Source organism: Accipiter gentilis, chromosome 11, assembly GCF_929443795.1.
Source record: "Accipiter gentilis chromosome 11, bAccGen1.1, whole genome shotgun sequence".
NCBI lineage: Eukaryota > Metazoa > Chordata > Aves > Accipitriformes > Accipitridae > Astur > Astur gentilis.
The window spans coordinates 14,120,270-14,146,563 of record NC_064890.1 but is presented as its reverse complement, the minus strand read 5'-3'; the positions used below and the strand labels follow the sequence as shown (position 1 = coordinate 14,146,563).

General features: G+C 41.6%; 2 protein-coding genes across 4 annotated transcripts in view; one reads left to right on the top strand and one right to left on the bottom strand.

The window, feature by feature from the left end:
* Positions 1 to 45: 45 nt before the first annotated feature.
* Positions 46 to 9,636, bottom strand: PSMC2 (proteasome 26S subunit, ATPase 2). The gene is made up of 12 exons (XM_049814145.1): positions 9,473 to 9,636; positions 7,251 to 7,288; positions 5,939 to 6,020; positions 4,776 to 4,875; positions 4,304 to 4,435; positions 3,604 to 3,676; positions 3,356 to 3,451; positions 2,934 to 3,098; positions 2,334 to 2,421; positions 1,054 to 1,256; positions 413 to 509; positions 46 to 316 (listed from the first exon to the last, which is right to left on the bottom strand). The coding sequence occupies exons 1-12, from the start codon at positions 9,540 to 9,542 to the stop codon at positions 159 to 161; spliced, it is 1,302 nt and encodes a 433-aa protein (XP_049670102.1). The 5' UTR covers positions 9,543 to 9,636; the 3' UTR covers positions 46 to 158.
* A 287-nt stretch (positions 9,637 to 9,923) lies between these two features.
* DNAJC2 (DnaJ heat shock protein family (Hsp40) member C2) overlaps positions 9,924 to 26,294 on the top strand; it is a 19,449-nt gene continuing 3,078 nt past the window's right edge. The window contains exons 1-13 of one of the 3 annotated variants that reach the window (XM_049814142.1): positions 9,924 to 10,082; positions 10,849 to 11,039; positions 11,668 to 11,743; positions 14,614 to 14,712; positions 17,531 to 17,672; positions 18,867 to 18,947; positions 19,758 to 19,823; positions 21,588 to 21,679; positions 21,783 to 21,904; positions 22,794 to 22,943; positions 23,254 to 23,342; positions 23,429 to 23,498; positions 25,101 to 25,285. In XM_049814142.1, the coding sequence (XP_049670099.1) occupies positions 10,025 to 10,082; positions 10,849 to 11,039; positions 11,668 to 11,743; positions 14,614 to 14,712; positions 17,531 to 17,672; positions 18,867 to 18,947; positions 19,758 to 19,823; positions 21,588 to 21,679; positions 21,783 to 21,904; positions 22,794 to 22,943; positions 23,254 to 23,342; positions 23,429 to 23,498; positions 25,101 to 25,285 (1,421 nt within the window). In that variant the 5' untranslated portion in view covers positions 9,924 to 10,024. The remainder of the gene's footprint in view (positions 10,083 to 10,848; positions 11,040 to 11,667; positions 11,744 to 14,613; positions 14,713 to 17,530; positions 17,673 to 18,866; positions 18,948 to 19,757; positions 19,824 to 21,587; positions 21,680 to 21,782; positions 21,905 to 22,793; positions 22,944 to 23,253; positions 23,343 to 23,428; positions 23,499 to 25,100; positions 25,286 to 26,294) is intronic. The other 2 variants (XM_049814144.1, XM_049814143.1) reach the window with 2 other exon arrangements.

Here is a 26,294-nt window from a genome sequence, read left to right as displayed (position 1 = left end):
GCAATGCCCCACCGGTGTAGAACACACTCATAATGAACTCACACCTACTGTCTGGAATACTCCATTTATTTCTAGCTTCCAAGAACAAGACACGAATTACTTGAATTTTTGTTTCACAGGAAGTTTAACAACAGGAACAGGAAAAACATTCCAAGGTATTAGTTGTAGGTCATGTAGCGGGGGGTAGCACTGAATTTCGCATACGATTTAATGACTTTGTTCACTGCTTCTAAGAAGTCTTTCTCTGTTGCGATTTTTCGACGTGCTCGGATAGCAAACATGCCTGCCTCCGTGCAGACACTGCGAATCTCTGCACCTTTGAAAGAAAGGGATAAATGAATTCAACACTGACCACCAGTGGAGATGAAGCATACACAGAATTGTGAAAAAGAAAAACCAAAATTCAGCTTACCTGTGCTATTAGGACACAGCCGAGCCAACAGCTCAAATCTTATGTCTCTTTCAACACTCATGGATCGAGCATGTATCTTGAATATGTGAGTTCGTCCCTGAAAGAAGAGCGGAGGATAGAAGCGTTCATGCTATGAAAGAGGGGATGACTCTCAGCGTGTAGCTGTCCACATCCAGAGCAAAGGCAGATGGAAAGTAAATCTTTTATTTGCTGCTCAACTATAGTTCCCTACGTCTGGACTAGCATGTTTAAGTGTCCAGGATATAAACTAAGAAAATAACTTTAAAAAGAGCTTTAATGGTAGAAGTACCTCAAGGAATCTCTCTCAAAAGAGCCAAACAAAACACATTCCAACTTAAGAACTAAATCATGGATCTGGTTAAAGGATTCTTATCTGTTGAGTCAGGAACATACAGTGAATATAGCTATTTACCATAGCTTCTCGGCCAGGGATGGAATATGGGCAGTGTGGGAAAACCTTTTTGGCACATCCTTAATCCCCCAAATTTCCATGTAGTTTCACGTAAGTTAAAAGTGCTGCTTTTGTAAATTCTCATAAACTGCTTCCAGACAATAATGCCCTAACTGAAGAAACACTCCAATATCAGAACATACTTAGCTGTGAAAGAAAGCATTCTCACCTCAAGATCAGGCAAGCTAAACTCTATCTTCCTGTCCAACCTGCCAGGCCTCATCAGGGCTGGATCCAGAGTATCAGGTCTGTTTGTAGCCATCAGCACTTTGATGTTGCCTCGTGGGTCAAAACCATCCAACTGGTTGATCAGCTCCAGCATAGTACGTTGCACTTCGTTGTCACCCCCAGCCCCATCATCAAAACGAGCACCTGGAGAGAAAAGACACAGGTTTCACAAAATAAGAGAGGGACCTTCAGAGCATAGAGGAGGAGTTACAGCTGCGACATAGAAGACACCTGGAAAAATAATCTTAAATTACATACAAATATTTGTGACAAGTTGTTGTGGTTTAACCCCAACCAGCCACTTACTTACTTCCCCGCCCCTGGTGGGATGGGGGAGAGAATCAGGGGAAAACTCGTGTGTTGAGATAAAGACAGTTTAATAGGACAAAAAGGAAGAATGAATGAATGAATGAATAAATAAATAAATAAATAAATAAAGCTGGTGATGATAATAAAATTAATAATACAATAATAAGCTGAAAAATCCTTGAAACATCAGTTTATCAACATTATTCTCATACCAAATGCAAAACATAACACTATACCAGCTATTAGAAAGAAAATTAACTCTATCCCAGCCGAAACCAGGACATGAGTTTAAAAAAGGTGTGAGGGGATTCTTTGAAAATGACACATTTCAAACAAAGAGTGCGTGCTGTTATCTGTCCATTATAACAGGCACTGTATCTTCATCCTTAGTATAAATGGGCCTATCTCCCTGCCTAATAACCAGCCGGGCTGCTGAAATTTGTAAATATAGTTTGTTTCTTTGTTTTGCCTCCCGCCAACCAAAATCTTCCCCTACCTTGTCTGTGTAAAAATTATTTTGCTTTCAAAGGACCCATGTACTTCCTTTGAGAAAAAAAATGACTGAATTTTCAGGCAGTAATAAAGATTTAGTATGTAGTCCAGAAGCTGAAGGGGGTTTAAGTTAACAGTACCTTTTGCAAACACAATACAGAGAGTCTTCACTGAAGTTCACATAATCTGGATGTTCTAAATGTGCAAAAATGAATTCTCATCTGGGCTAAATATGTTCAAGCTATATAAACCAATTCTTGATAGCTTCCTGGACATAGGACATTCTGGTACTAGTTTTGCTGAATAGGTATTTACAAGCACATTTCTTGAAATGCAGCAGTCCAGATAAAGAATTACAACATGAAAAGAAAACCTGGAAGTTGTCATTTGAGATTAAAGCTATAGATACCACAAACATACCTCCAATGGCATCAATTTCATCAAAGAATATAAGACAAGCTTTTTTAGTTCTGGCCATTTCAAAGAGTTCACGAACCATTCGAGCTCCCTGAAAGCAAAAATCAAGATTTCGTTAAAGATTCAAGGCACATTAAAGGAAAACTATCAAAATTAAACTTTTTGTGCTTCCAAAAACTTCTAAGTTTCCAATGATAAAACTCTTATTTGTACACATATATATAATGGTACATTCATAAATCTTGAAGCAATTTATAAAGAAGAGACAAATTACTACTCTTAAATTCAGAAGTACAGCTGAAGTCATTTACCTCAGGGCCAAGTGAAAAATAAGTGGCAGTGTTGAGAACAGAATCTTAATCCTAGAGTCCTCCCAAACTGCACATTAAACTCTGCACTGCAAAATCCATTTCATCAATGGCAGCATACTTCGGGTTTTACAACTGATTGCCTGACCTGCAGTGATTTGTTTGACAGTTCCTCCCCACTCCTTGTACCTCCAAGCATGCAAGTACATTTGTCCGTCATACCCACTATGGTGTCTGGTCACCACGACCGGAAATCTGCAAATCACTCCATGCTCCATCGAATATTTGCTCTTACCTCTCCCACATATTTCTGCACCAATTCAGATCCAATTACTCTGATGAAGCAGGCATCAGTCCTGTTAGCAACAGCCCGGGCACAAAGTGTTTTGCCTGTACCAGGTGGCCCAAACAAAAGTACTCCTTTTGGAGGCTCAATTCCAAGGTTAACAAATCTTTCAGGCTGCAACAGTGGGAAACAGAAGGCAAGGTTATGTGCAAATAAAAATTAATTTGCATATACTCTTTGATGCACATAAGAAAATCATCAATGAAGAGCAATATAAACCAGGCTAGGCTGGATTTCACTTGTTAAAACTAGACTTCCTTTCACTTAGGTGTTTATACTCAGCTACATTATCTTTTCTTGCTTTTTCAAATGCTAACGGACGACCAGAATACTTTCAAAATAATAAAAGTTTCAATCTGGAGGTTACTTACGTGAAGCAGAGGGGTTTCAACCACCTCTCTCAGCTTCTCAATCTGCTCTTTACAACCACCAACATCACTGTAAGTGACATCTGGTTTTTCTTCTACCTGCACAACAAAAAGTTGAGCGAGCAGTTAAGTCTGATGCTTTGAAAGCTCTAGGCTTTCAACAGCCCAGAACAAAATCCAGCGACAGTAATCAAAATTACAAGACAAAGCAATGTCATAAGTAAATGTCAAATAAGTAAAGGCAGTCTCACTTGCATCATGGTGACTGTGGGATCAATCTTTGGAGGCAAGGGGATATGGATTTGATACTTGTTTCTGTCCACCCTGGTGAAAAAGCATAAGGACTATTATTTTAACACCGGTTAATTAAACTGTCATGTAGAAACAAGTCTGTAAATTAGAAGCCAAATTCTTAAACTGTTCTTTTCTCTGGCATCAGGACAGCCCAGCCCTGAAAGCTAACAGTCAGATGGGCTAGAAACTGGAATTCCTTGTGCAGAAAAGTTTTAAGGTTTCCAAAAATCTTAATTCCAAAGTATTGTGAAAACTAAACTTCGAAATATCCCACAGAGCAAACTAGCAAAATATTGATTCTAAAAGTAACAGCCTTCACCTCCTTAGTGAACATTTCCTGTAGTCACCCCCTGTGTGTAACTGCAGACTGCCAAAGAGGAAGCAGGCTACACAGGCTCTCTGAAAGCTGGGGCTATTGGGGCCCAAACTGAAAGGCTTCAGGCCATGACATGGTTTTCATCAGAATGACATCAAAATCAAAAGATTCCAGCACAGCATGCAGGTGAGTAACCATCTTCCAAAAGAATGGCATTAGTGTTATAATTTCAACCACTGCAAAAATATGAAGTGATAGCTGTTGACATGTCAAACTAATGGATCAGATGAGAAAGCTTCAGTCTCCGGGAAAACTGACAAGAACATAAAGATTTTGCTTACCCAACTCTCATGCCTTCTTCTATGTCAGTAGGTGCCACCTGGTCACTGAGATCCACCACAAATTTGGCAAACTGCTTGACATTGATAATGTACTTGGGATCCTCGGAGTCAGCGTTGATTATCTTTGTACACCTAATACAGAACATAAAATTTAACACTGCCAAGCAGGCAAACTAACTGGCTTGCTATTTGTATAAGCGTCAAGAGGAGAGATTTGTATTTTTCAAATACACCAAAATAGCTATTGTACTTGTGATTCTATTATTATAGCATCATACAATAATTACAGGAATAAGTATGAGTACATAAGGCACCATCAAACATAAGACAGTTCCTTTTTGATACAACGGTAAAAAGCACTTTCAATACGCCTAACATGCGAACCTTATTTTTTTAAAAAGTCTACACATAAGCTCTAAATCACATTTTTAACACTATGCAGCTCCACTGTAAAGAGGAAAAGCGCACCCACCTTGCAACTTGTAATGGTTGCTCACTTTGGAGAGTTTGCTTATCTGCCGCCAGATCCCAAAGGGCAGGAGGAGCCAGGCCAGTGTCGGATTCCTTGATTCCTATGTACAACACAGACAAGCTGAGGAGGAAGCAGCTAACTGGTACATCAGCAGTCCTTCCCACACCAAGAACCTTAGACATAAGCCTGCAGGAAGCTTTTTGAGAGATCTCCAAAACACACGCACACACATCTTTGATGGACTTCCTAAAAAACAAGTTTCCTAAAGAAATGAGGCCTAAATGACTGTGCCGGCTAAACATGCAAATACCAGTCTAGCCATCCTCTAATACAATTTTGCAGTGTGGGGGCGATTACAACCAAGCTTGATAGAGATATCAGAGATAAGCCTATTTCTAAAAGTTTCAGAAAAGGAGCAAAACTCTGCAAGTGCTTTCACTCAGGGAAAGCTTTAGGGCAAGGTATCAGAAGCTAAGGGATTCACACAGATGAAAAACCTTATAAATCTTCCAAAACATGGATATAAAAAGTACCATCTCCATGATGTATTTGAAAGAATCAAGGATTTTACTGGAAAAGAGAAACTGCAGTCTTCCTGGCAGAACTGAGGGCCACTAGAGGATTAGCAACAGGGCAACAAACATATATCAGCAAAACAAACGAAGAAAAATTAGGGAACAAATTCATTTTTATTCTAACTGCCATAACTGACCAGCTGATTTCAAATGCTAACTGCTTTAATAGATGTTTCTTCGTTATACAAGGACTGGTACCACTACTTAATGATACTACGTTGAGGTTTTGCAGTCTATGGAAGTTCACTCACTATTCAAACGCAGCTTGACACAAATCAGAACAAATTATCTAGTGGCAGAAAGGGGCATTTTTTTCATGCCACCATAATATATAAAAATTACAGTTTTGAATAAAAATGTGTTAAACTACAAAATTACATAATCATATGTACAGATTAGCCCCACCCAATCAAAAAGACCATCACCTACAAAGCAAAAATCTCACGTTACCAATTAAAGAAATGTATTCTTTTGGGAAAAATAACAATAATAAACCAATGCAGAAGTTGGTTAAAATCAGCTTTTTAAAACACTCATTTTGGTATATGTGGCTCTTCTACTGAAAGTTATCTTAACAAAGAAAGATACCAGTGAGCTCATTGATTTTCTTAAGTAGTTGTTGAATATCATCTTCTACTTGCTTGATCTGCCTTGAGTATGTGCTCTGGCCCTGGAAAAGAAATATCATGTAGATTTCGTAACTCAAATTATTTCATGTTTAGGAAAAAATGCCAATAGCTGCTGAGCGTCAAGACGTTCAATAGACGGTCTTGGTGTAACAGCCAACTATTGATCACAGCCAAAAAAAGACAGTGTTAAGGTCCAGTAACAACATTTCTGTTCGCAAAAACAGAGTGCAGCTACACAGCTGACCAATTGCGCAAGTGGAAATTTTTCACATTTGTAAACTTCAAGGACTTGTTTTTCTTTTAAACCTGTTCAGCCATATTTTTTAAACTATTTTTTTTCTGAAGTTTAAAAAGACTTAGTAAAAAGTACATATAGACAGAATTCTGTATACATTATCCAAAAATCATCTGTATGAGTGCTTTAACTACCTTACCCAAACTTTCTATCATCCAAAGAAGATAGGAGAAAGATCCTGGGGCAAATCAGAAACTAGAGTCTTGCTTGTGATAAAATGCTTTACTATCTTGCCCTGCCTAATGCAGACAGATCTGGATCTGGATTTCCTTTACAAGACCTCCTTCGTATCAACTTGGCAACAAAAAAAGAAGCCACAGTGGACACAAGCCATATTTCAGAGCTTCGTAAAGGAGTCTCAGTGTCAACAAAATTCAGACTTCTGGCAAACTTATCCAAATCCAGACATACACGAAGCTGCAATTTTCATTTTTCAAGAGTTCTTTCACAGACCCACTGTACCTTCTGGTGGAGATGGGAGATTTGCATTTTAAGCCTTATTGTCTGTGGAAAACGCCTCCCAAGATTACACTCTTTGACAAGGTCCATGTATCTCTCACTAATAGTTTGTTAACATGATGGCTAAAAGCAAGTAAATTTGATGGGAGAAGGGGTCTTAAAGTTATTGTTCTTTATAAAGCAAGAAAACCGGTTAGTGAAGAAGCCCTAGTAAAGCCCTAGCTGTTAGACCCCTATGACAATCAGCTACGAGATACAAAACAAAAACAGAAAAAACCAACTTCATTACTTTCAAGCTAACAAACCAACTGGATTATTTTTAGGGTTGTGGGTTGGGTTTGGGGCTTTCTTGTTGGAAGGCAGAAAGGGAGAAAAGATTTTGGCAGGAGAGAAAAGCATTAGGAGAAGCAGATTTACTAACTACTCACTAAGTACACGTCCCTCCACTCTTGCATTCAATTCCTAACAGGACTTGGTTTTTTTCTTTAACACTCTGGTATATATGTATGCTACTTACATATGTTTTCAGCAAGGCAATATCTCCTTCATCCAGAGCTGAAACAAGACAGGAAAGACTTAGCTTCCAATTTTACAAACAAAATCAGCCGTTTCAATTCTGCTTCTAAAAGATGAAAACATGTATTTTAAAGAGATTCTTTTGAGTTTCTACTTTTTCACTAAACCAAAGTGGAACAAAAAAGTATCAGACATTCAAGAAAAACAAAATAGGGTCTCCAGCTACTCTCTTCAGTCCAAAAATCTGTACCACCCAGAGCTCACAGCAAGCAAGCAACTTAAACCTTGCCTCACTCCGAGTAGCTTACCGACCTGCATCTGTACAGATAAGGAACTGAAGGTATCAAAACTTCATCTTTTTAACTTTGTGTTTCTTAATGTTTAAGAAAACATCAATGAAAAACTGCCACCACTTTCCCCCAGTGATGTGTCTCTTCCAAAATGCCCAGCGTGAGCAGGGAACAGCAACCAAATCTAAGTTGGTCTCAGCAACAAAAAAATACTACAACCTACTAAAGCGGCCCAGAATCAATAACTACTAATACAATGCTGAGTTCTAATATTTTAAAACAGAAAACATAGGAATGGTTGTACTAGATGAGATATGCAGTCTGGTCCAATATCCCTTCTCCAACAGGAGGGTCTACAAACATGGCAAATACACAGTGAGCTCCCACTCCCAGGTCACACGTTGTTATTAACAGCCCTTAAAAAATTTTCCTTATGTGACTCTTTCTGTCAGTTTTTTGAAACCCTGTAAACTATCAGCAGAATATGGAGGAAGGAATTCCCCAGTTTAAATCAGCACCCTGCTTCCTTTTACTTGACTTAAACTTGGAATCTGAAAATTGTACTTGAGCCTCAGAATTCCCATATCAGAACAAGCAGTGTCAGCATATGTTAAAATGCATATGCTTTTGCACAGAGTCCCACAAGATCGCTCCAGCAAACTCTAAGAAAAATAGAACTCTCTCTGACTGTCACACCCTATTTACTTTCATATCACTTGTCATTTAACAGACCTTTAACATTCCCTCTCCTTTCCCCCAAAAGCTGTTTCTTTTCCCAATTGAAGGATAGCCTTCACCTTAAGCATCCCTGGCCCTCAGTTTTCTCTCTTTCCTAATTCCATTTTATCTTTTGATGATAGAGGGAGCCCAAACCACGCAGTATTGAAGATCGGGGTGCAGTACGTATTCTACAGTGTTTTGAGAGGATTTTTTTGTGTGTTGATCCTTATTGCTTTCCCAGTTATTTGTAGTACCCCACTGATTATTTCTTTTTTATGTCTACCAAGCACTCTGTTGTTATAATTCAAAACTCTTTCTTGAGTGGGAACAGTTCAAAGCCCAGCACTGATTACATAAAGTATTGCTTTTGTTTCCAGATGCATTATTCAATACTTACTAACATGAAATAAAAAAGGCAAATGAAATTCAAACATGAGAAGCAACTGGCAATTTTCACGCTATGCCGGTATCGCCAGAAAAATTTGCCACCTCAACTTATGACAGCAGCAACGCGCGGGGTTTGACAGCCAGCGCTGCAGGACTCCACCAGCGGAGACAAATTGCGATGTTTTATTAGGCTGACCTGTTCACCAATCCTCAAAGCGCAAAAGGCCTTTCGTCTTACAGAGACCAAATTAGGCTTCTTAGGAGCTTTTTCTAAGAGAACCTGAGAGAGCCGTGGCAACAGAGAAGCCCGACCGTACCCTCTGGATCGCGGCTCCCCCGCAGCGCCGGGGGGACCTGGCACCCCCCGGCATTCGTCACCCCCCGGACCAACCCTCCACCGCGCTCCCAACGCACTTCTCCCCAACGGGCAGCGGACTTCGCGGACCTGGCTCTCCTCAGTTCTCCCTCAGAATCTTTAAAGAACAGACCGGTGTTGACGTCTAACACCACCGTCCCCCAAACGCCCCCCCCTCCCCGTTCGGGGCCGCACAGGCGGCACCGGCCAAGCCCGGGCGGGGAGGCCGCTCCGGGGACGGCGACCGCAGCGCCAGAAATCACGTCAGAAAGGGGTTTTAAGTCTTTTTTTTTTTTTTTTTTTTTTTTCCTCCCTCCAGTCGCCCTCCTCCAAGCCCGCCGCTCCCGGCACCGAAATGGCCGCCGGCAGCGCTGCCCCGCGCCCGGCCGAGACAGCGAGCCCGGGAGAGACGGCTGGGCCGGGCCGGGCCGGGCCGGGCCGGGCCTGGCCCCCGCCCGCATCGCCTCTCACCGCGGATGGGCTTATCCTCCTTCTCCTCCTCCTTGGTCTTCCTCTGGTCGGCGCCCAGGTAGTCCGGCATCCTGGCGGCCCCCGGCCCTGCCCTGCCCTGCCCTGCCCCGGATGCGTTACGCAGCACCGCCGGGGCTTCCGGCCGCGCCGCGCCGCGCCGGGGGGACACCAAAGGAGGGTGCACCGGCCCGTGCGCGCCGCGGGCCCCGCGCCACCACCATCTCCTTCCCCCCCGGCGCCGCTGCCGCCGCCAGAGAGTTCCGCCCGACACAGCCGCCGGCGGAGCGGCGTGCGCCGCGCCGGTTAAACCCGCCTCGGGCTCGGGCTCGGGCTCGGGCTCGGGCTGCCGCCGGCCCCGCGGCGGCGTAGGCGGCGTGGAGGCGGCGGTGGGGCGAGGGACCCCGGCGGGCCGCTTATCCCGCCGCACGCCGCCGCCCCGGAAGCGCTCGCGGGGCGCCTCCATGCGCCGGCTCCTGGCAACCGGCGAGGCGAGGCGAGCGGGGCCCGGCGGCGCCCAGGCCCGAGGCTCGCTCCGGCCCGCCGCCCGCCGCCATGCTGCGGGGAGCGCAGGAGGGGCAGCTCACGGCCGTCACCCGGGCGCTGTCGGCAGGTAGGGACCGCCGGCTCCTCGGGGCGGGGGGGGGGAGCGGGAGCGGGAGCGGCCCGGCCGCGGGGCCGTAGCTGGAGCCGAGCCGCGGCCGGCGGAGGCGGCGCCTCGGGGAGGGGAGCGGGGCGTCGCTGCCGGGATCCCCCCTCCACCGGCCGCCGCGGCTGCCTGGAGCGGGGGGTTCCGTGGTTAGAGCGAGTGTGTGCTGCTGGGGGGGGGGGGGGCGGGGAAGAGCCAGCCCTGGAGCGCCGGCTGGGGCTGTGCGAAATCCCGCGTCTGCGGAGGGCTTTCCTCCGCGCTCCGCTTCAGCCCGGCGCCCTTCACGCGTTGCCTCTGCCCGGGTGGCTCGTTTCGCGAGCAACAAGTCGGGCTTCGCTGCCGGGGGAGCGGGCTGTAAGAGGGGGAGCGGGGAGGCAGGGGAGAGCAACCCGAATTCGCTGTTGTCTGCCGCAGCTACCTCCTCCGTGGCCAAAGCCGGGAAGATACTAAGGACCGTTTCACGTGGGCATCCCTTTAACTTGAAAGCGCCTTTCCAGGTTGGAGAACGCAGGGAAGCGTTTGGAAGATAGCCGTCCGAGAGGCGCGTGTTCGGGTTCTTGCGGTCTAGGAGTCTGGTGGGTTTAGAGCGAACTGGAAGGTTTGGCAATCTGTAGCCTTGTGCGATGCAGTGCTTCCGTGGGGCTTGATGTAAAAAAGACGTTTAAAAAAAAAAAAAACACCAAACAGTAAACCGCAGAAGGTGAAGTCGTTTTTATGTTTTTGCTTATAGCATCGGTACTCTGTCAAGTGGAACCTGTGGGAAGATGGTTTGAAGCATTTATTAAGAGGAGAAACATAAATGTTTCTGCCTCTTTCCAGGAGCTAGAAGATGAGAAGGAACTGTCTGAAGAATCAGGGGATGAAGAATTGCAGCTTGAAGAATTTCCTATGTTAAAAACCCTTGATCCAAAGGACTGGAAGGTATTCAGTTGATCTAGATTTAGTGTTAATTATTTTTGCTGCAAATCTCCTGTCAAAGTTATCTGCTCTTCCCAGCTGCTAAAGATCCCCTTCCTCCTCCCCTCCCACCCCCATCTGAATTGGTTTGTGTCCATTAGCGTTATGTCTGGGTTTGTATTTCCCAGGCATAACCAGCTGATGAAGGGAAACTCGAGCGCACAGCAGGATAAGATCTTTGTCTTGAACTGTTGTTTTTCATTTTACTGCCTGTAAGCAGTAAAACTGTCTCCCCTCCCTGTTGCCACCTCCCTTATTCTGGAATTGTGTTAGCGCTCTTAATATTAAAGACAGCAATTCAGTTTTCCAGTAATTAAACTTTCTGGGATTCAGTGCTTGAATCCAATTTAGATTAAGCTACTTGAATTTCTGTAACAGTGGCTTAATTTATTACTGTTTGGTTATTCAATAGTTATGGCCTTTACGACAATTGTTCTTTTTCTAATATTTGTTGAGAGAGGGAAGAATTCTGCCTCTTGCTTTTAAAAGATGGGGAGAAGAACTGTTTTTCTGTATGTGTTGTGGATTTTTAGGTTGCATTTACCAGTGTTTATTAGGGGTTTCGTTTTGTTTTTGTTTTTTCCCCCCTCAGAACCAAGACCATTATGCAGTCCTTGGGCTAGGAAATATACGATACAGGGCTACTCAGAAACAAATCAAAGCAGCTCGTAAGTACCGTTCCTGCATAAGTATACCTTTCTTTCAGATGTACACAACTGTTTTCCACGTGAAAATACATACGTGCCACGGACGAGATTTTTGCCATTTCACAGGCCTAAAAATGCCCGTTCTTTGATTTGCGTTGCTTACCAGCCTTCTAAATTCACATCACAGCTCCAAAATCCCCAGGCCTAAAGCTAGGGAATTAAAAAATATCACCGAGTTCACATCTCGGCTTTCTTGCTTGTGGGGTTTTTTTGTCAACAACCTTGAGACGATAACTATACGTTTCTGCATTTTTGAGTCTGCAGCCAGGCTCAGTGAAAGGCAGAGGAATACAGCTAGCCCTGCCGTATGTATTTCAGTAGGTTGGTACCTTGAAGCCCCCTTACACTGGTTAGGTGCCATGTTAATGCTAGTGGATGGTGAAGAAATATGCTACTGTTATCATTCTGATTAGACTGAGTGTTGCATGGGAATGGAGCGGTAGCTCTTGAATTTTGGGGTATTCGAGTAACAAAAAGTTACTTAGGCCTCCGAGAAGCTTGGGTTTTCTCTTCTGTGGTCATTTTACCGTGTGAAAACTGTAGAGTTCCTGTGGCTGTATCTGTGGGATGTTTCCAAGCTGTTAAAAACGTAGTCTTGTGAGGTTAAGTTTCCTTGACGTTTGGGGTAAGTAAACCATAGAACTTCAAGTGCATCTGTGCTGCTTGATGATGTCATGGGCCTGTGTCTTAAGACATGATTCAAAAGTCACATGCAGGTGATTGGGAGTCTTTTGTGGTAGTTGCATGTGAAGGAACGCCATGTTGGGCTTCAGAACATTTTTCCTAGAAAGCAATGTGACCAAGAGTTGACTTTGCAAGAAGGATGCAGGTATTTAGTGGAGAAAGATTTAAAAGTACTCTGAAGATTGTTCAGTAGCTTTTATGAAATAAGCTGATGGTTTTGTGAGCTGATCTGGCAAACAATTGCCTGTATCACTGCACTGATTATAGTAGAGTAGAATCACTGTCCCCAGTGAAAGCACAGACGAAGATTAAGTTACTCCCAAATGAAAATGGGTGGTAATCAGCAAATTACCAACTGACTCAGGAAATTATGTTGCCTTGGGTACATGTTGTTTAGCAGTGCCATTATGGAGCATGTGCTAATGTAGCTGTCCTGGTTTTGGCTGGGATAGAGTTAATTTCCTTCTTAGTAGCTGGTACGTACAGTGTGTTTTGGATTTAGTGTGAGAACAATGCTGATAACAAACTGATGTTTTAGTTGTTGCTAAGTAGCGCTTATCCTAAGTTAAGGATATTTCAGTTTCCCATGCTCTGCCAGCAAGGAGGTACACAAGAAGCTGGGAGGGAGCATGGCCAGGACAGCTGACCCAAACTAGCCAAGGGATATTCCATATCATAGAACATAATGCTCAGTATATAAACTGGGGGATTTGGCCGGGAGGGGTGGATCGCTGCTCTGGCATCGGTCAGCGGGTGGTGAGCAGTTGGCATTGTGCATCACTTGTCTTTTCTTGGGGTTTGGGTTTTTTTTCCTTTTTTTAATTTTATTGTATTACATTCCTTTTCATTACTATTATTATTATTACTATATTTTATTATTGTTGTTGTTAGTATTACAATTTATTTTACTTTAGTTATTAAATAATTCCTATCTCAAACCATGAGTTTTACCTTTCTTTTTTTTCCCATTCTCTTCCCCATCCCATTGCGGGGGGTGGGGGGGGGGGGGGTCAGTGAGAGAGTGGCTGCATGGTGCCTAGTTGCTGGTGGGCTTAAACCACAAAAATAGCATAGAGCAACACCTATTCTGGTGATGATTAGTGGTCTCACTACTCTTCTTGAGCAAGAACTGGGGCATCTCTCTCTTCAGGATCCTAACAGCACTCAGTTGTCACATGACGCTTTAGAGATGTGAGCCTTTCTCACCAATATATACTCTGCTTTCCTATTTTTAACAAGGATTCTCATTCGTTTCTCAAAAGGCAGGTTGCTGTAACTACTTGCATGATATCTTCTCTCTAGTATTTTATAGTGAGCCAATAAGGTACATTTTACGTTGTATGATAATATGGCTAGACCTATTGGCAAAGAAATCAGTTTAAAATCTGGTTTGGTGTTTAAACACAAAGACAACCTTGGTAGCAACTTTAGTAGATACTCTATATGTGTTAGTTATATCTCAGCATTTAAGGCCTAAGTAGAGAGAGAACTTGACCACGAAGTCTCGTGTGTGTGCTTAATGTTATCCATGGGTAAGTGCAGCAGTCTTCACAGGCTCATGGCTGTAGTTTCCTTGCTAGTTTCGTCTTGGATCATGTGCAGAAGTTGAGTAAAGGGATAGAACGCAATTTTTATTTTATCTGAACTACTTTGCTTTTCATTAAAAATAACAACTAAAATTACATTAATTATTATTCTTTATTTTTTCAGTGTGATTGCACAGGGAATTGTACAATCTTGCACAATTAAGGTCCTGAAGCTGCATTATGCATTTTGAAGCTAACTGTACACTTACAGTCACTGAAGGACTTCACTATGCATAATAGTAGAATAAGTCCCAGAACATCAGTACTTCTTCAGCCGATGAAGGTGGAATAGAGTTGCTGAGTTGTGGTTATTTTGTGTCCCAGCAAAGATGAAATAATTTAAATTATGACAATAGCATTAAATCAAAGAAAAATTCATTAACTCATATCTGTTTTCTTCCTGATGTTTTTTGGTGTTTGGGTTTTCTGTTGTTTTTTGTTTTTTTTTTAAAGTATCTAATTAGAGAAATGTCAGTTGCAATTATTGTGTTACTTTGCAGTTTGTGAGAAATAAACTGTTGATGATGAAGCATTTCTAAACGTAATGTATCTATTTGCTAGATAAATCCATGGTTTTGAAACATCATCCAGACAAGCGAAAAGCTGCCGGGGAACAGATAGGAGAAGGTGATAATGATTATTTTACATGCATAACTAAAGGTAGGCAATTGATCTCTTTTATTATACTCTCTCAATCTACCTGATAATCTGAAATGTATTTGTAGTGCTTTATTAGGCTTTTAAAGAATTGTCAATTACTAAAAAGCTAGAGAAGTTCTCTCCATTTTAGAAAACTGCCTCAATAAATCGAGATCGCACTAACATAACTTCCCTCTGGGTAGAAGCAGCATGGGAATGCAGCTGATAGTCTGCCGTGCTACTTGGTGACAGAACGTGAATGCTTATAGCAGCGTATGCAAAAATGAACCACTAGAGGAAGCCACATACCTGGGATAAACTGGTGTGCTCTAAAGTGATTCCCCTAAGACACCAACAGCAACTGGAAAAACTGAATTCTAATTTGCTTACTCTGCCAACAGAACATCTGTTGATTTGATGTAGGATATCAGTTTTTTCAGCTGCTCTTTTTTGCCCACAGATGACTGAGTGATAACATTTCCCTTCTTGCCTGTAGTGACCTAGAACACCACTGCTGGCCAATTCCAGAACCATAGGGAGTGTTCTAGGTGTATGACTGATGCCTCCAGAAATGCTTTGGAGTTTGGCTTTTTTGTTTATTTTAAACATTTTTTTTTTGACTCAGTAAGGTCCAGGTGGGAGGAAATCTTGGAAATTGTGTGTTCCAAACTTTCTTCTTCTGAGTGTCTTCTTACAATACTAGTTAAAATGTTAAATGATATCTTAGACAAGCTAATGATGTCTTCAGCCTCCTTTGGAGTTGTCAAAGGGGAAAAAGTTGCCAAAGGACTTTTTTTTTTTTTTTTTCCCCCATAGTCACAATCCTGTCAGAAACTGGCAGACATTTATAAGAGCAACCTGCACCTGAATTAAGGAATATGCTCTATGTTCTACATGCAAGGAGCAAAATATGTTTCCGCTTGACTTCTTACTATCCAAGTTTAAGGATAAACAGAAAGGAAAGCACGAGGTGGCATGGAAGAGGAGTAATGCTTCCAGGCAGCACCCTGGAGGAAGGAAATGCAGTGGTAGGGAAGGGGAATCTAGAGTAGGAGTAAGTGGTAACGGAACGGAGAGAAGAAACTTGGAAAGGCAGGAGTCCGTAGGTGGGATTCAGAGCTGGGTCTGACAAAGGAATGAGTGGGAGATACAGTACTGGGAGAACTGAGTCTGTGGGAGTAGAATTGGGGATCTCTATGGAAGGGACATCTTTTAAGTGGAAGAGGAACCAATGGATGTGTGTGTGGAATTTCTTGCATCAGGAAAATGGTGTGAGGGTTATTGAAGCTCCTAGCTTGCAATGTAGAGGGTAATTGGGGTCATTTAGAGTATTGGCAGAGGCAGGTCCCTTCCCAGAGGGGAAGGGAAGATGAGCAGACAGCAGCTCATTGGTGGTCCCTTGGATTCCTTCCTCTCTCCATTACCACATGCAGTGCGATCAGTTTACAGAACCACAGAGCACCACAGTCTCCTCCAGCTTATCATCTAGATCTCGCCTTCATGGTGTGGTGGTCTACAGTCAGAGAAGCCCATGAATGATCGCAATGTGAATTTGATTCCTTTGACTTTTCAGTCTTATTGAAAAATAGTGGGTATTGTAGAACTAACAGACAAAGTAATTCCACGCTTCCTTGAGAGAAAACAAGAGTTTACTGAAGCTACAGTGTGTAGCTTTTTCCAGGTTATAAGATTCAGTAATGAGGTGCTCCCCAGCTGCAGGACTGCAAAAACAGGAAAACTGGGAGCGCGTGCATGTGTTGGCTAGTAGCTATGTGGTGTTTTATACTCCTTCCAAGTGTCCTGGTTTTGGCTGGGATAGAGTTAATTTTCTTCCGAGTAGCTGGTAGCTGTTTTGGATTTCGTATGAGAAGAATGTTGGTAACACACTGAGGTTTTCGTTGTTGCTGAGCGGTGCTTACACTAAGTCAAGGACTTTTCAGCTTCTCATACTGCCCTGCCAGCGAGGAGGCTGGGGGTGCACGAGAAGCTGGGAGGGGACACAGCTGGGACAGCTGACCCCAGCTGACCCAAGGGATGTTCCGTACCGTATGGCGTCATGCTGAACAATACAACTGGGGGGAGTTGGCCAGGGGATGGCTGCCCGCTGCTTGGGAACTGGCTGGGCATTGGTCAGCGGGTGGTGAGCAATTGCACTGTGCATCACTTGTTTTGTATGTTCTCTTATCATTATTATTACTTTCCCTTCCTTTTCTGCCCAATTAAACTGTCTTTATCTCAACCCGTGACTTTTACCTTTTTTCTGATTCTCTCCCCCATGCCACTGGTGGGGAATGAGCGAACAGCTGTGTGGTGTTTAGCTGCCTGCTGGGTTAAACCACACCACCAAGTCTCAGTACAACTTCATCATGAGCTGCAAAAATTCTAATGAATGGCTCCTGTTCTTGCTAGTTCTGACATCATATTAACTTGGAGACTGCTTTTCCTCCATGCCTGCCTTCGTAGACTGTTCTGTCAATTTATCTGCAAGGATCTGGTGTAGGTTCAGGTTTGGGCCTGAAGATGTCATGCCCAAATTCCCACTGCCTAAACTGAATTTACTGCTATAAAATTATTTTAAATATAATCTGGTTTGTTACATTGTAATGGTTAAATGTGGTGTTTTTCATAAACATTTTTCTCCTACTTAGTTTAATAGGAATTGACAGCAACGCTATTTGGTGTCACTAAAAGAACTAAATATCAAGCTGTACAGAATGATAGATCAAACATAGATCTGAGAGCACCTTTTTAAACATTTAGAAGCTTTTCTGTAACATTTGCACCTTGTGGGGAAGACTCACTTTAGTCTCATGTTTTATGTCTGGTAACTTTTTTTCAGCTTACGAAATATTATCTGATCCTGTGAAACGACGAGCATTTAACAGCATAGATCCTACTTTTGATAATTCTGTACCTTCCAAAAGTGAAGCAAAAGAAAACTTCTTTGAAGTTTTTTCACCAGTTTTTGAAAGAAATGCCAGGTAAGCTATGTCAGACTGCCTCTGCTGGACAATCAGTATTTGCAAAGTCTTCTTGCATTGTGTTTGTAACAAGTGTGGTTTTAAGGGATGCTGAGAGATGCATTAATTTGCTAGAAATGTATTACAAGTAAAATAGTGCGTTCTCTATTACTTCATTTTAAAATAATCTGAACTGTCACATTGGTGGCATTGAGTTTGACCCATGAGATTAAAAAAAAAAGTCTGTTCTCAGCGCCATATTACTTACTGTCCTTTTTGTACAACACGTTGTTTCATCTTAAAATTATTTACTATACCAAGTGTGTGTATGCTACTGACTAAAAATTCCTTTTTTTATGATTTTCTTATGAGGGTGAGACATTAACAGAAGACAATAGTTATGTTCACAATTTAGCTGGTTAAAAGAGAAGATAAGTAACTATCAATATTTGGTGGTTCTCTCTTAAGGTGTGTGACTTTTTTTCTGCATTTGATTCATGCTTGCCAATTAACTTTGTATTAAGGCTGTCACAATAGAAGTTTATTTCACCTTTTACCTGTATGAAAAAAAAAAAAAAAAGTGGTTTATTGTGTGAGGCACTTTACAACACATTCTGAACAATCCATTGATTATTTATTGCATCTTTTATCAAGTATTCCAGAGATTCAGACCTGGATCTGTGGTTGTCAGATGGGTTGTTCCCTTCTCTGCTTGGAAATGGATGCAATGTCATGGAATAACAAATTCTAGAGCCTATGGAAGATTTCCCTCTTTTAGGGGAAAAAATGGAATGGAGGCAGAGCATGCATTATTCCCTCATACTCTGTTAGAGTATGTGGGAAACTTCCTGTAGCCTACCACAGACTGAGTTATTCACAGAGCACCTTTTATCCACTTTCTGTAAGGTTTTCTACCAGGAGAATGTGTGTGGAGAATTGAATATCTACAAAGATAGCTTGTGCTCCATCAGGTCTCCTTGTAGGCACACCAAACTTGGGCAGGAGGATTTTGCCTTTCTGGGGGAGCTCCCCAAACAAGGCCCAATCTGGAGGATGTTTAGAAGGAACTCTCCCATTTTCTTCCTCTTTCCTGGTGCCCCTCTGTGTTGGTGGGAGGGAGCCTCTGATGTGGCATTTTGATTCCATAGTTAACGCTGCCATGTTATGAAGTAAGATTATGTATATTATTTCTTGAATATATCCATTTATTTTCAGGTGGTCAAATAAGAAAAATGTTCCTAAACTTGGGGACATGAACTCATCATTTGAAGAGGTAGATGCATTCTATTCATTTTGGTAAGTTAGCCGATACCTCAGTTTCTATTCACAGTATTCAAGACGTGATATGAAGGGCTTGCAGACCCTGTTGTATGTAGGTTGTAGGCTGTGGTCTGTTCTGACCTACTAACATCACAAAATTACCCACAGCTCTTTGGTGCCTTCCACAAACTGAGCTGGCTTTCTCATAGCTAATGCATCTATGTTGTAAATTCACAGTTAGAGCGGGAGCTTCTGACAGTTCTCTGACCACAATGGCTGCGAACAGTTGACCCACAGACTAGAACTAGGATTCATCTCACTTAACTTGTGTTTTTAGTGGAGGTGTCTACTAGGTATTTAAGCTCCCCTAGTTAAGGGAAGTCTGTCTAGTCCAATAAAGTCAGTAGAGTTTATGGCTTAACTTACCTGATAAATACAGATGCTTACATAAAGATTAAATTAATTTCTCTCTCAACTCTAAAGACTGCACTGTATCTCCACTGCCTATAATGGGAGCTTAGACAACTGCACTGTAGACATTTAGAGTTGGTGAGACTGATCCCATCCTAAAATACACGCTGTCCTACAGTACAGATAGATGTAAATCATTACTTTCAATAGCATCTTGTGTTTTGACTTAACACAGTGGAATCATTGTAGGTGCAGTATAATTGTAAATTATGTAGTATAAACTGTAAATAACAGTATAATTGCCTACAAAAACCTAATAGTAAAAAAGGTAGATTATTTGTAATAGTTTTGCTGTTTGGTTGGGTTTTTTTCATTCATTCTTTGTTTGATTTTTTTTTTTTTTTTTTTTTTTTTTTTTACTGTTGTTTACTGTAGGTATAATTTTGATTCCTGGCGAGAGTTTTCCTATTTAGATGAAGAGGAAAAAGAAAAAGCAGAATGGTATGTAAGTAAAAAGAAATTTGACAGGAGACTGAGAGATTGATACAGCAAGATTTTTCCAACTTTCTATTAGACTGTAAGTCATAGGAAGAAAGGTAGCCAAACTAAGACAGAATTCCACTCTCCCAGCTTAGTAGTCAGTCATGGACTTGAACTGGACTGACTGTGGCTTCTATTCGTCTTATTTGTGTAATTGAAGTAGTTCTTGCATCACAGAGGTGTTTCTGAGGTGCTTTGAAATGTGTTCATTTAAGTTCAGACTTGCAGTTCCAGCAAGTCCCAAACACAGGTTGAACCTGGAGCCAGAAGAGTGGATGAGTAAGCAGGTATCATTTCTCTCTCCTACTCTTTATTAAACTGTGCTGAGACAAGCAATACTTTCTAGAATTTAGAGAGATTAGTTCTGATGGCTTGATGTTAATAAAAATTGTGTATTTGTTGATGTAGTGATAGCTGCTGAATTACTCAGACCATGTTGCCATTGGAAAACACATTCTATTTTTATCCTTCCTACAGTTACAACACAGAATGTTCAAGTTAGAGCAGCAAATCATTGAGTCTAACACGTTATTTCACAGGACACAACCTTTCACTTAGTCATCCTTGTATAACCATAACTGGCATTGTATGAACCTCTTCTTCCATGTTTGACTAGAAATCAATTTTGTAGTTAGTCAGTGGTTAGCTTGCTTTGTGGCTAAAACCTGCCATATTTCGGCTATAGCTAGGCCTTCATTCCTCTTCTCTTAATGACTTCTCCTGCTGTTAATTTTTTGAGCCTCTCTGGACCCCATGTTCTTGCTCCTATGAAGATTCTGTGAAGGCACTGTAATCAATTCCATATCACTTTTATGTTTGATAAATTACACAGATTAATCTCTAGGCTTCTCATTGGAAGGCTCTTGAATTATTTGCATAGCTCTTTTTTGTGCTTTTTCCTGTCATTAGTGTCCTTTTTTAAAAATGTTTAGACAAATGGTACGTATTACGCTGTACTTTAGAGAACTACACTTCAGCTTCTGTTCAGATGGTCATGATTCTTGTTATCCCTTCTTGTCAAAGGTGATGTTGCTTGTGTTTTAAACCTTCAATCTACTCATAGTAGTCTCCTGCTCTGTTATGGGGATTGTTTCCTTTGTTCTAAGGTATATTGTTCTGTATTTGGTTGTGTGGATGAGGACATAGACCCCCATTATTTGGGGGTTCAATTTGCCTCTTTCTTGACAGCACTGACAAATATTTTCAGGTTTAGTCAGCCAATTTTTAATCCATTTAACCTGAGCTATATTTTACTCAAGTGAATCTAGCATGATTTTACCAGAGTGTCACAGTACTTCATAGAAAGTGTTCTTTCTGTGCAGATGGGTTTATGTGACATGACCTATATTCTGTAAAATTGAGATAATTAACATTGATTATACTGCTGCCCTTTAATTAAACTGTATACCAGCATTTCAGTTGTTTTGCCTGGGTTTAATGTTAGGTCAACAAGTGAACTGCATTTTGGAAATAAAGTCCATGACCTGCAATGACAGATAAGCAGCTTGTTTTGTCAAGTGTTTTGAAGGTTTATGTAATTGTGTAAACGCCTAGCATTTTTGACATGAGCTTGGAGCCTGGAACTTCATTTTTTTAAGTCTATTTTTGAAGTATTCAGAGAAGAGCATCTGTGTGGGGAAACTTTTAAAAAGTTTGTTGGTGAATTTCTAACAGACTGACACTGTAGGATATTAGCACTGAATTAACCATGCTTTCCCTTTTTAGTCGAGATGAAAGGAGGTGGATTGAAAAGCAGAACAGAGCTGCTAGAGCACTGAGAAAAAAAGAAGAAATGAACAGAATCAGGACACTTGTTGGTGAGCATGCAAACTGCTGGGGTTTTTTGAAGAGAGATTTGTTAACTAACAGTGGAAATCTCCTGTTTTTATTTTGTACATGATGCATCCTTTCTTCTGCCAGACAATGCATACAGCTGTGACCCCAGGATAAAGAAATTTAAGGAGGAAGAAAAGGCAAAGAAAGAAGCAGAGAAGAAAGCAAAGGTAGAAGCAAAACGAAAAGAACAGGAAGCAAAAGAAAAAGTAAGTTAACTGCTTTATTTGGCTTGAAAAACCCTGATTCATTCACACCTGATCCAATGCTTCTGGTTCTACATGTGTCAGAAAGCTACTGTTAGAATTATATTGGGGTTTAAAGATGTGTTGTCTTCGATTCCTGTGCAACAGGCAGTGCAAGAGTGACAGCCTTTTGAGAATGAGATGAAAACAAGGAGCACACATCTGAAACAAAAAAAACTTCTAAAATTGAGTTCTGTTGTTGCATACACTTCCTCTGGTTTAGAGGCAGTCATTAAATTCTATGGCCTACTTTCCTTTTTCATAAAATGGATACAGCTGCTTGCCTTGTGCATATGGTCTGAGAATGGTTGATTGGTATGAAACACTTTGAGGTAACATATTTGATTAATATTAACAGCTTGGAAAAGATGGCTCCAAAACAAGGACCAGGAATGAAAGGGAACTGTAAGGTGCTGAAAAGTGACTTAAAAGACAATACTGGAGCACTGCAGGATTCTATGTTAATAATGATGCAGGAGAAATATTGGACCACTGTGTTTTTCAAAGCTCATATTCTTGGGGCAGGCACAGGAAATGTCATACAGTTTTATAACTTCGTTGTCAAGGAATCAAGGAAGTCAGGATTTATAAACTAGGGGTCCTTATAGTGAGTATTTGAGTTAATGCCAACTGGTATACGTTTCATCACCTCCCTCAAAATCCTTGGAAAAACAAACATTAAAGTATGGATGTATTAAAAAAAAAAACAACAAAACCCACAACCAAACAACAACAATAAACCCCCACCAAAACCAGAAACAGCAAATTTTAATATTGAATGACTGAATGACCCTATAACAGTGTGGCTTTGTTGATTTTTGTTTGTTTGTTTGTTTTTTTCTTTTGATTGCAGCAAAGACAAGCAGAATTAGAAGCAGCACGGTTAGCAAAAGAAAAGGAGGAAGAAGAAGTTAGGCAACAAGCATTAGTAGCAAAAAAGGAAAAAGAGATACAGAAAAAAGCAATCAAGAAAGAAAGGCAAAAACTGAGAACGACATGCAAGGTATTTAAATATTATTATAGTGAAATACAGGTTACATCAGTGAAATTACTATGTGTGTTTAGATCGGACCCTACCACATGCTTGCGTGTTCTTGTCGCTGGAGATGGGTATGGAAAGTGGGTTCACTAAAAAGCAAAATATGAAAACACATACTTATCATATGGTTTATACAGTTTTGAGTTGTGAGTAAAGCTGACCAAATAGGTCCAAACACAGCAGTGGCTGAAGAATGCTGTGTGTTAAGCCTTTGTCTGAAGGAACAGGACAATAAAGTTCAAGAACTTTGTAGCACATGTATTTCTGCTTCCAGAACTGGAATTACTTTTCTGATAATGAGGCAGATTGTGTTAAAATGATGGAGGAGGTGGAAAAGCTTTGTGATCGTCTTGAGCTAGCAAGGTAAGTTTTCCTGCTGCTGATTTCTGCTCGTTTTGATGCCCATCTTTCTACTAGCTATCCGTTGTAACTTAATAATTTATTTTTAGTCTGCAATGCTTGAATGAAGCACTTACATCCACAACAAGGGAAGGAGGAAAGGCGGCTGTAGTAAAACAGGTAATTATGCTGAGTGTCAAATCAAAATAATAGAATAATTTGATTTGTGAAATCTACGTGACCAAATCAAAGTAAGATACAACATAGCTGCTGTGGAATCCTGCCTGTTAAACACAAAGACCTGAGTTTCAGAGTCCTCAGGCAGACTTGACCTCTGCTTCATTTTACATAGTGCAGTTCATGGCTGGTGAAATAACCAGGGCCAGCTGAGAAAAAAATATGCATTTTTAATTAGTAAAGGACATAAAACCTACCATTTGTACAGTATACAGAAACAGTAGAGGAATTTAAGTTTTGCCCAACAGGTAGCAATTACTTAGACGGGAAGGAGGGCAGTCTTAACCTATTCTGTTATGCAATAAAAATCCTAGCCTAGTATCCATGACCTGGGGCTAGATCCACAAAAGGACTTGTGCTGCAGGCTGTAGCCACTGGAAGGGCCAGTGGGTTGGATACCAAAGTATGGGAAAAGCAAGATGCTTGCGATCAAGATTTAGAAAATGCAGCAAGGATCTGCCTAAATTTTGGCAGCAGGGAAAAGCCATTTGGACTAATAAGGCTGAACCCACATCCTGCAGAAAGTGTAAGGTACTTTCTCTCATCCGCTTTGGATTCACAGCTGTGAACTTTCTTTCCTGGTGAGGAAGATGATCTGTCCCCTTCCCAGCTTCAGGTTTACTCATCAGACAACTTAAGACTCAAACCCCTCTTGTTCTACAGGAGACTGAATCCAATCTCCCAGTCTCCAGGAGAGTGTTCCAAACATGGGACAGTCACTTTTCTGTCTCTCTGTTAAAACTGTTCTACTTTTGCATTAATAAAAGTTATCTATCAGATAACTTTCCTTTTGCCAGGAAGATTTTATTGAGATAGTGAGAAACCTAGTTTGAGCATCCTGCCAACAGGCATAAGCGCATAGCTTTTTTTAATATGGCCAAGACTGGACTAGGCATACTCAGAAGCAGATACCTTAAAGATATGTCACGCCACAGTCTCAGGGTGTCATTACAGTTCACAAAGGTACAATCGATAACTTAAGTTCTGCTGAATTGCTTGCTAACAAACTACATGTAGCCATCTAACCCTGAGTAAGCACTTAGTAACTAAAATCTGGGTTGTTGCAGTTAACGCTAACTTAGTACAACCATAGTAACTGAGAATTTCAGGCATAACCAGGCTAGGGTAAAAGTTAGGTTGGAAGATTTGGGAGTCAGTGTATCCAACACAGATGTTTAACTGCCCTCACTAGTCACTTTAGGTTCTTAGTACTTTTGTGGATCTGTCCCTGTAAGTCAGGTGTTAGTGTGGACATTCACACTAGATTCAGAAGTTTTGCCTTAATCCTGGGAGCGTTCACTAAATTTCCTAGTGAACTTGTGATGGATTTCTGCCATAGCTCCTAATCTGGGATGGCCAAATTTACGCATGGGATGGAAGGAAATAATACTGGAGCAGATAAGCTCCTCCATTTCCTTATGTATCACATACAGAACAGAAACTAAGCAAAATTCAAGGCTCAAAGTCATGCCAGAGAGAGGAGTTTGTGTTCACTGTAAAACGTAAAAATAAATAAATAAATAATGCTTGTTTACAATCCTTCAGATAGAAGAAATAAATGAACAAATAAGGCGAGAGAAAGAAGAGGCAGAAGCTCGTATGCGCCAAGCAACAAAGAGTTCAGAAAAGTCATCCACTGGTGGTGGAGGGGGAAGCAAAAATTGGCCAGAAGATGATTTACAGTTGTTAATTAAAGCTGTGAACCTCTTCCCAGCAGGGACTAACTCGAGGTACTTCTCAGGTTTGGTGTTAAAAGCACTACTAACAATTTTTAATTAAATAACAAGCATGATACAACTTCTTTTCAGAGCATCCCAAGTATGATGTCAGTATAGGGACTCCCTAAACTTCCTCCTTTTCCTTGACTGTTGAGCAGCCTGTGGTTTGACTTCTCTTGGTACCATGCTCTGTGTGTCACCAGAGTTAGCTCTGGTCCTGTTTCGTTTCCCCCCCCAAACTTGGTGCTGAGGTGCACGTTTGCACACAGCTTACTTCAGCATAGGCTCCAGTCATTAAAGCAGAGAACAAAACCGGAACAGTGACCATGATGCAGCTGGGTAGGAACACAGGTGTGTAAGCTACTTCCAGTAGCTCCACAATGAACGTGAGGCTGGTTTCTCCTCTACACTGTAGGAGGAAAACAGCCAGAGATACGAGTTAAGTGCGCCAGCTCTCTTTAGGGGAAAAGGGAAAGGCTGGGCTTCACAGAAAGCAGCACTGGCAATCAGCTTACTAATAAGCATCAAATAGGAGCATGCCTTAAATCCTGTTCTTTCCCAGGAGTGAAATGCCTTCTTCCACTTAGGATTCACAGATTTGAAGCCTCCATTACAAGATATGGATGCTTGCTTTTAAAAAAAACAAGCTGTCATACTCTTTATGGAGATGATACCAATACCTGTTTCTGCACTGCAGCTCAGCAGTCACAAGTACTCATTGAGAACACAGGCCTACATATGATCCTACTGTCTATCAAGTGCAAATATTCCCCTCCCTTTCCTAAGAATGCACTAGGAATAATTTGGGGGCTAGGCCTGTTCCAGGTCTCTCCTGTTGAAGCCCCTTTATCTGATGTTTAGGTATTCTTTTGGAGGGCAGTGGAAACAGGGTTAGTAACTTCTCAGCCCTTTCAGTGCAGTCTGCAGTATTTAATGTCAGAGGTGTTTAGGGAATTCAGGAAAGCAACAGCTGAGCAGTTTTGAGGATTACAGGTTTGCACTTACACACATATATTCTACC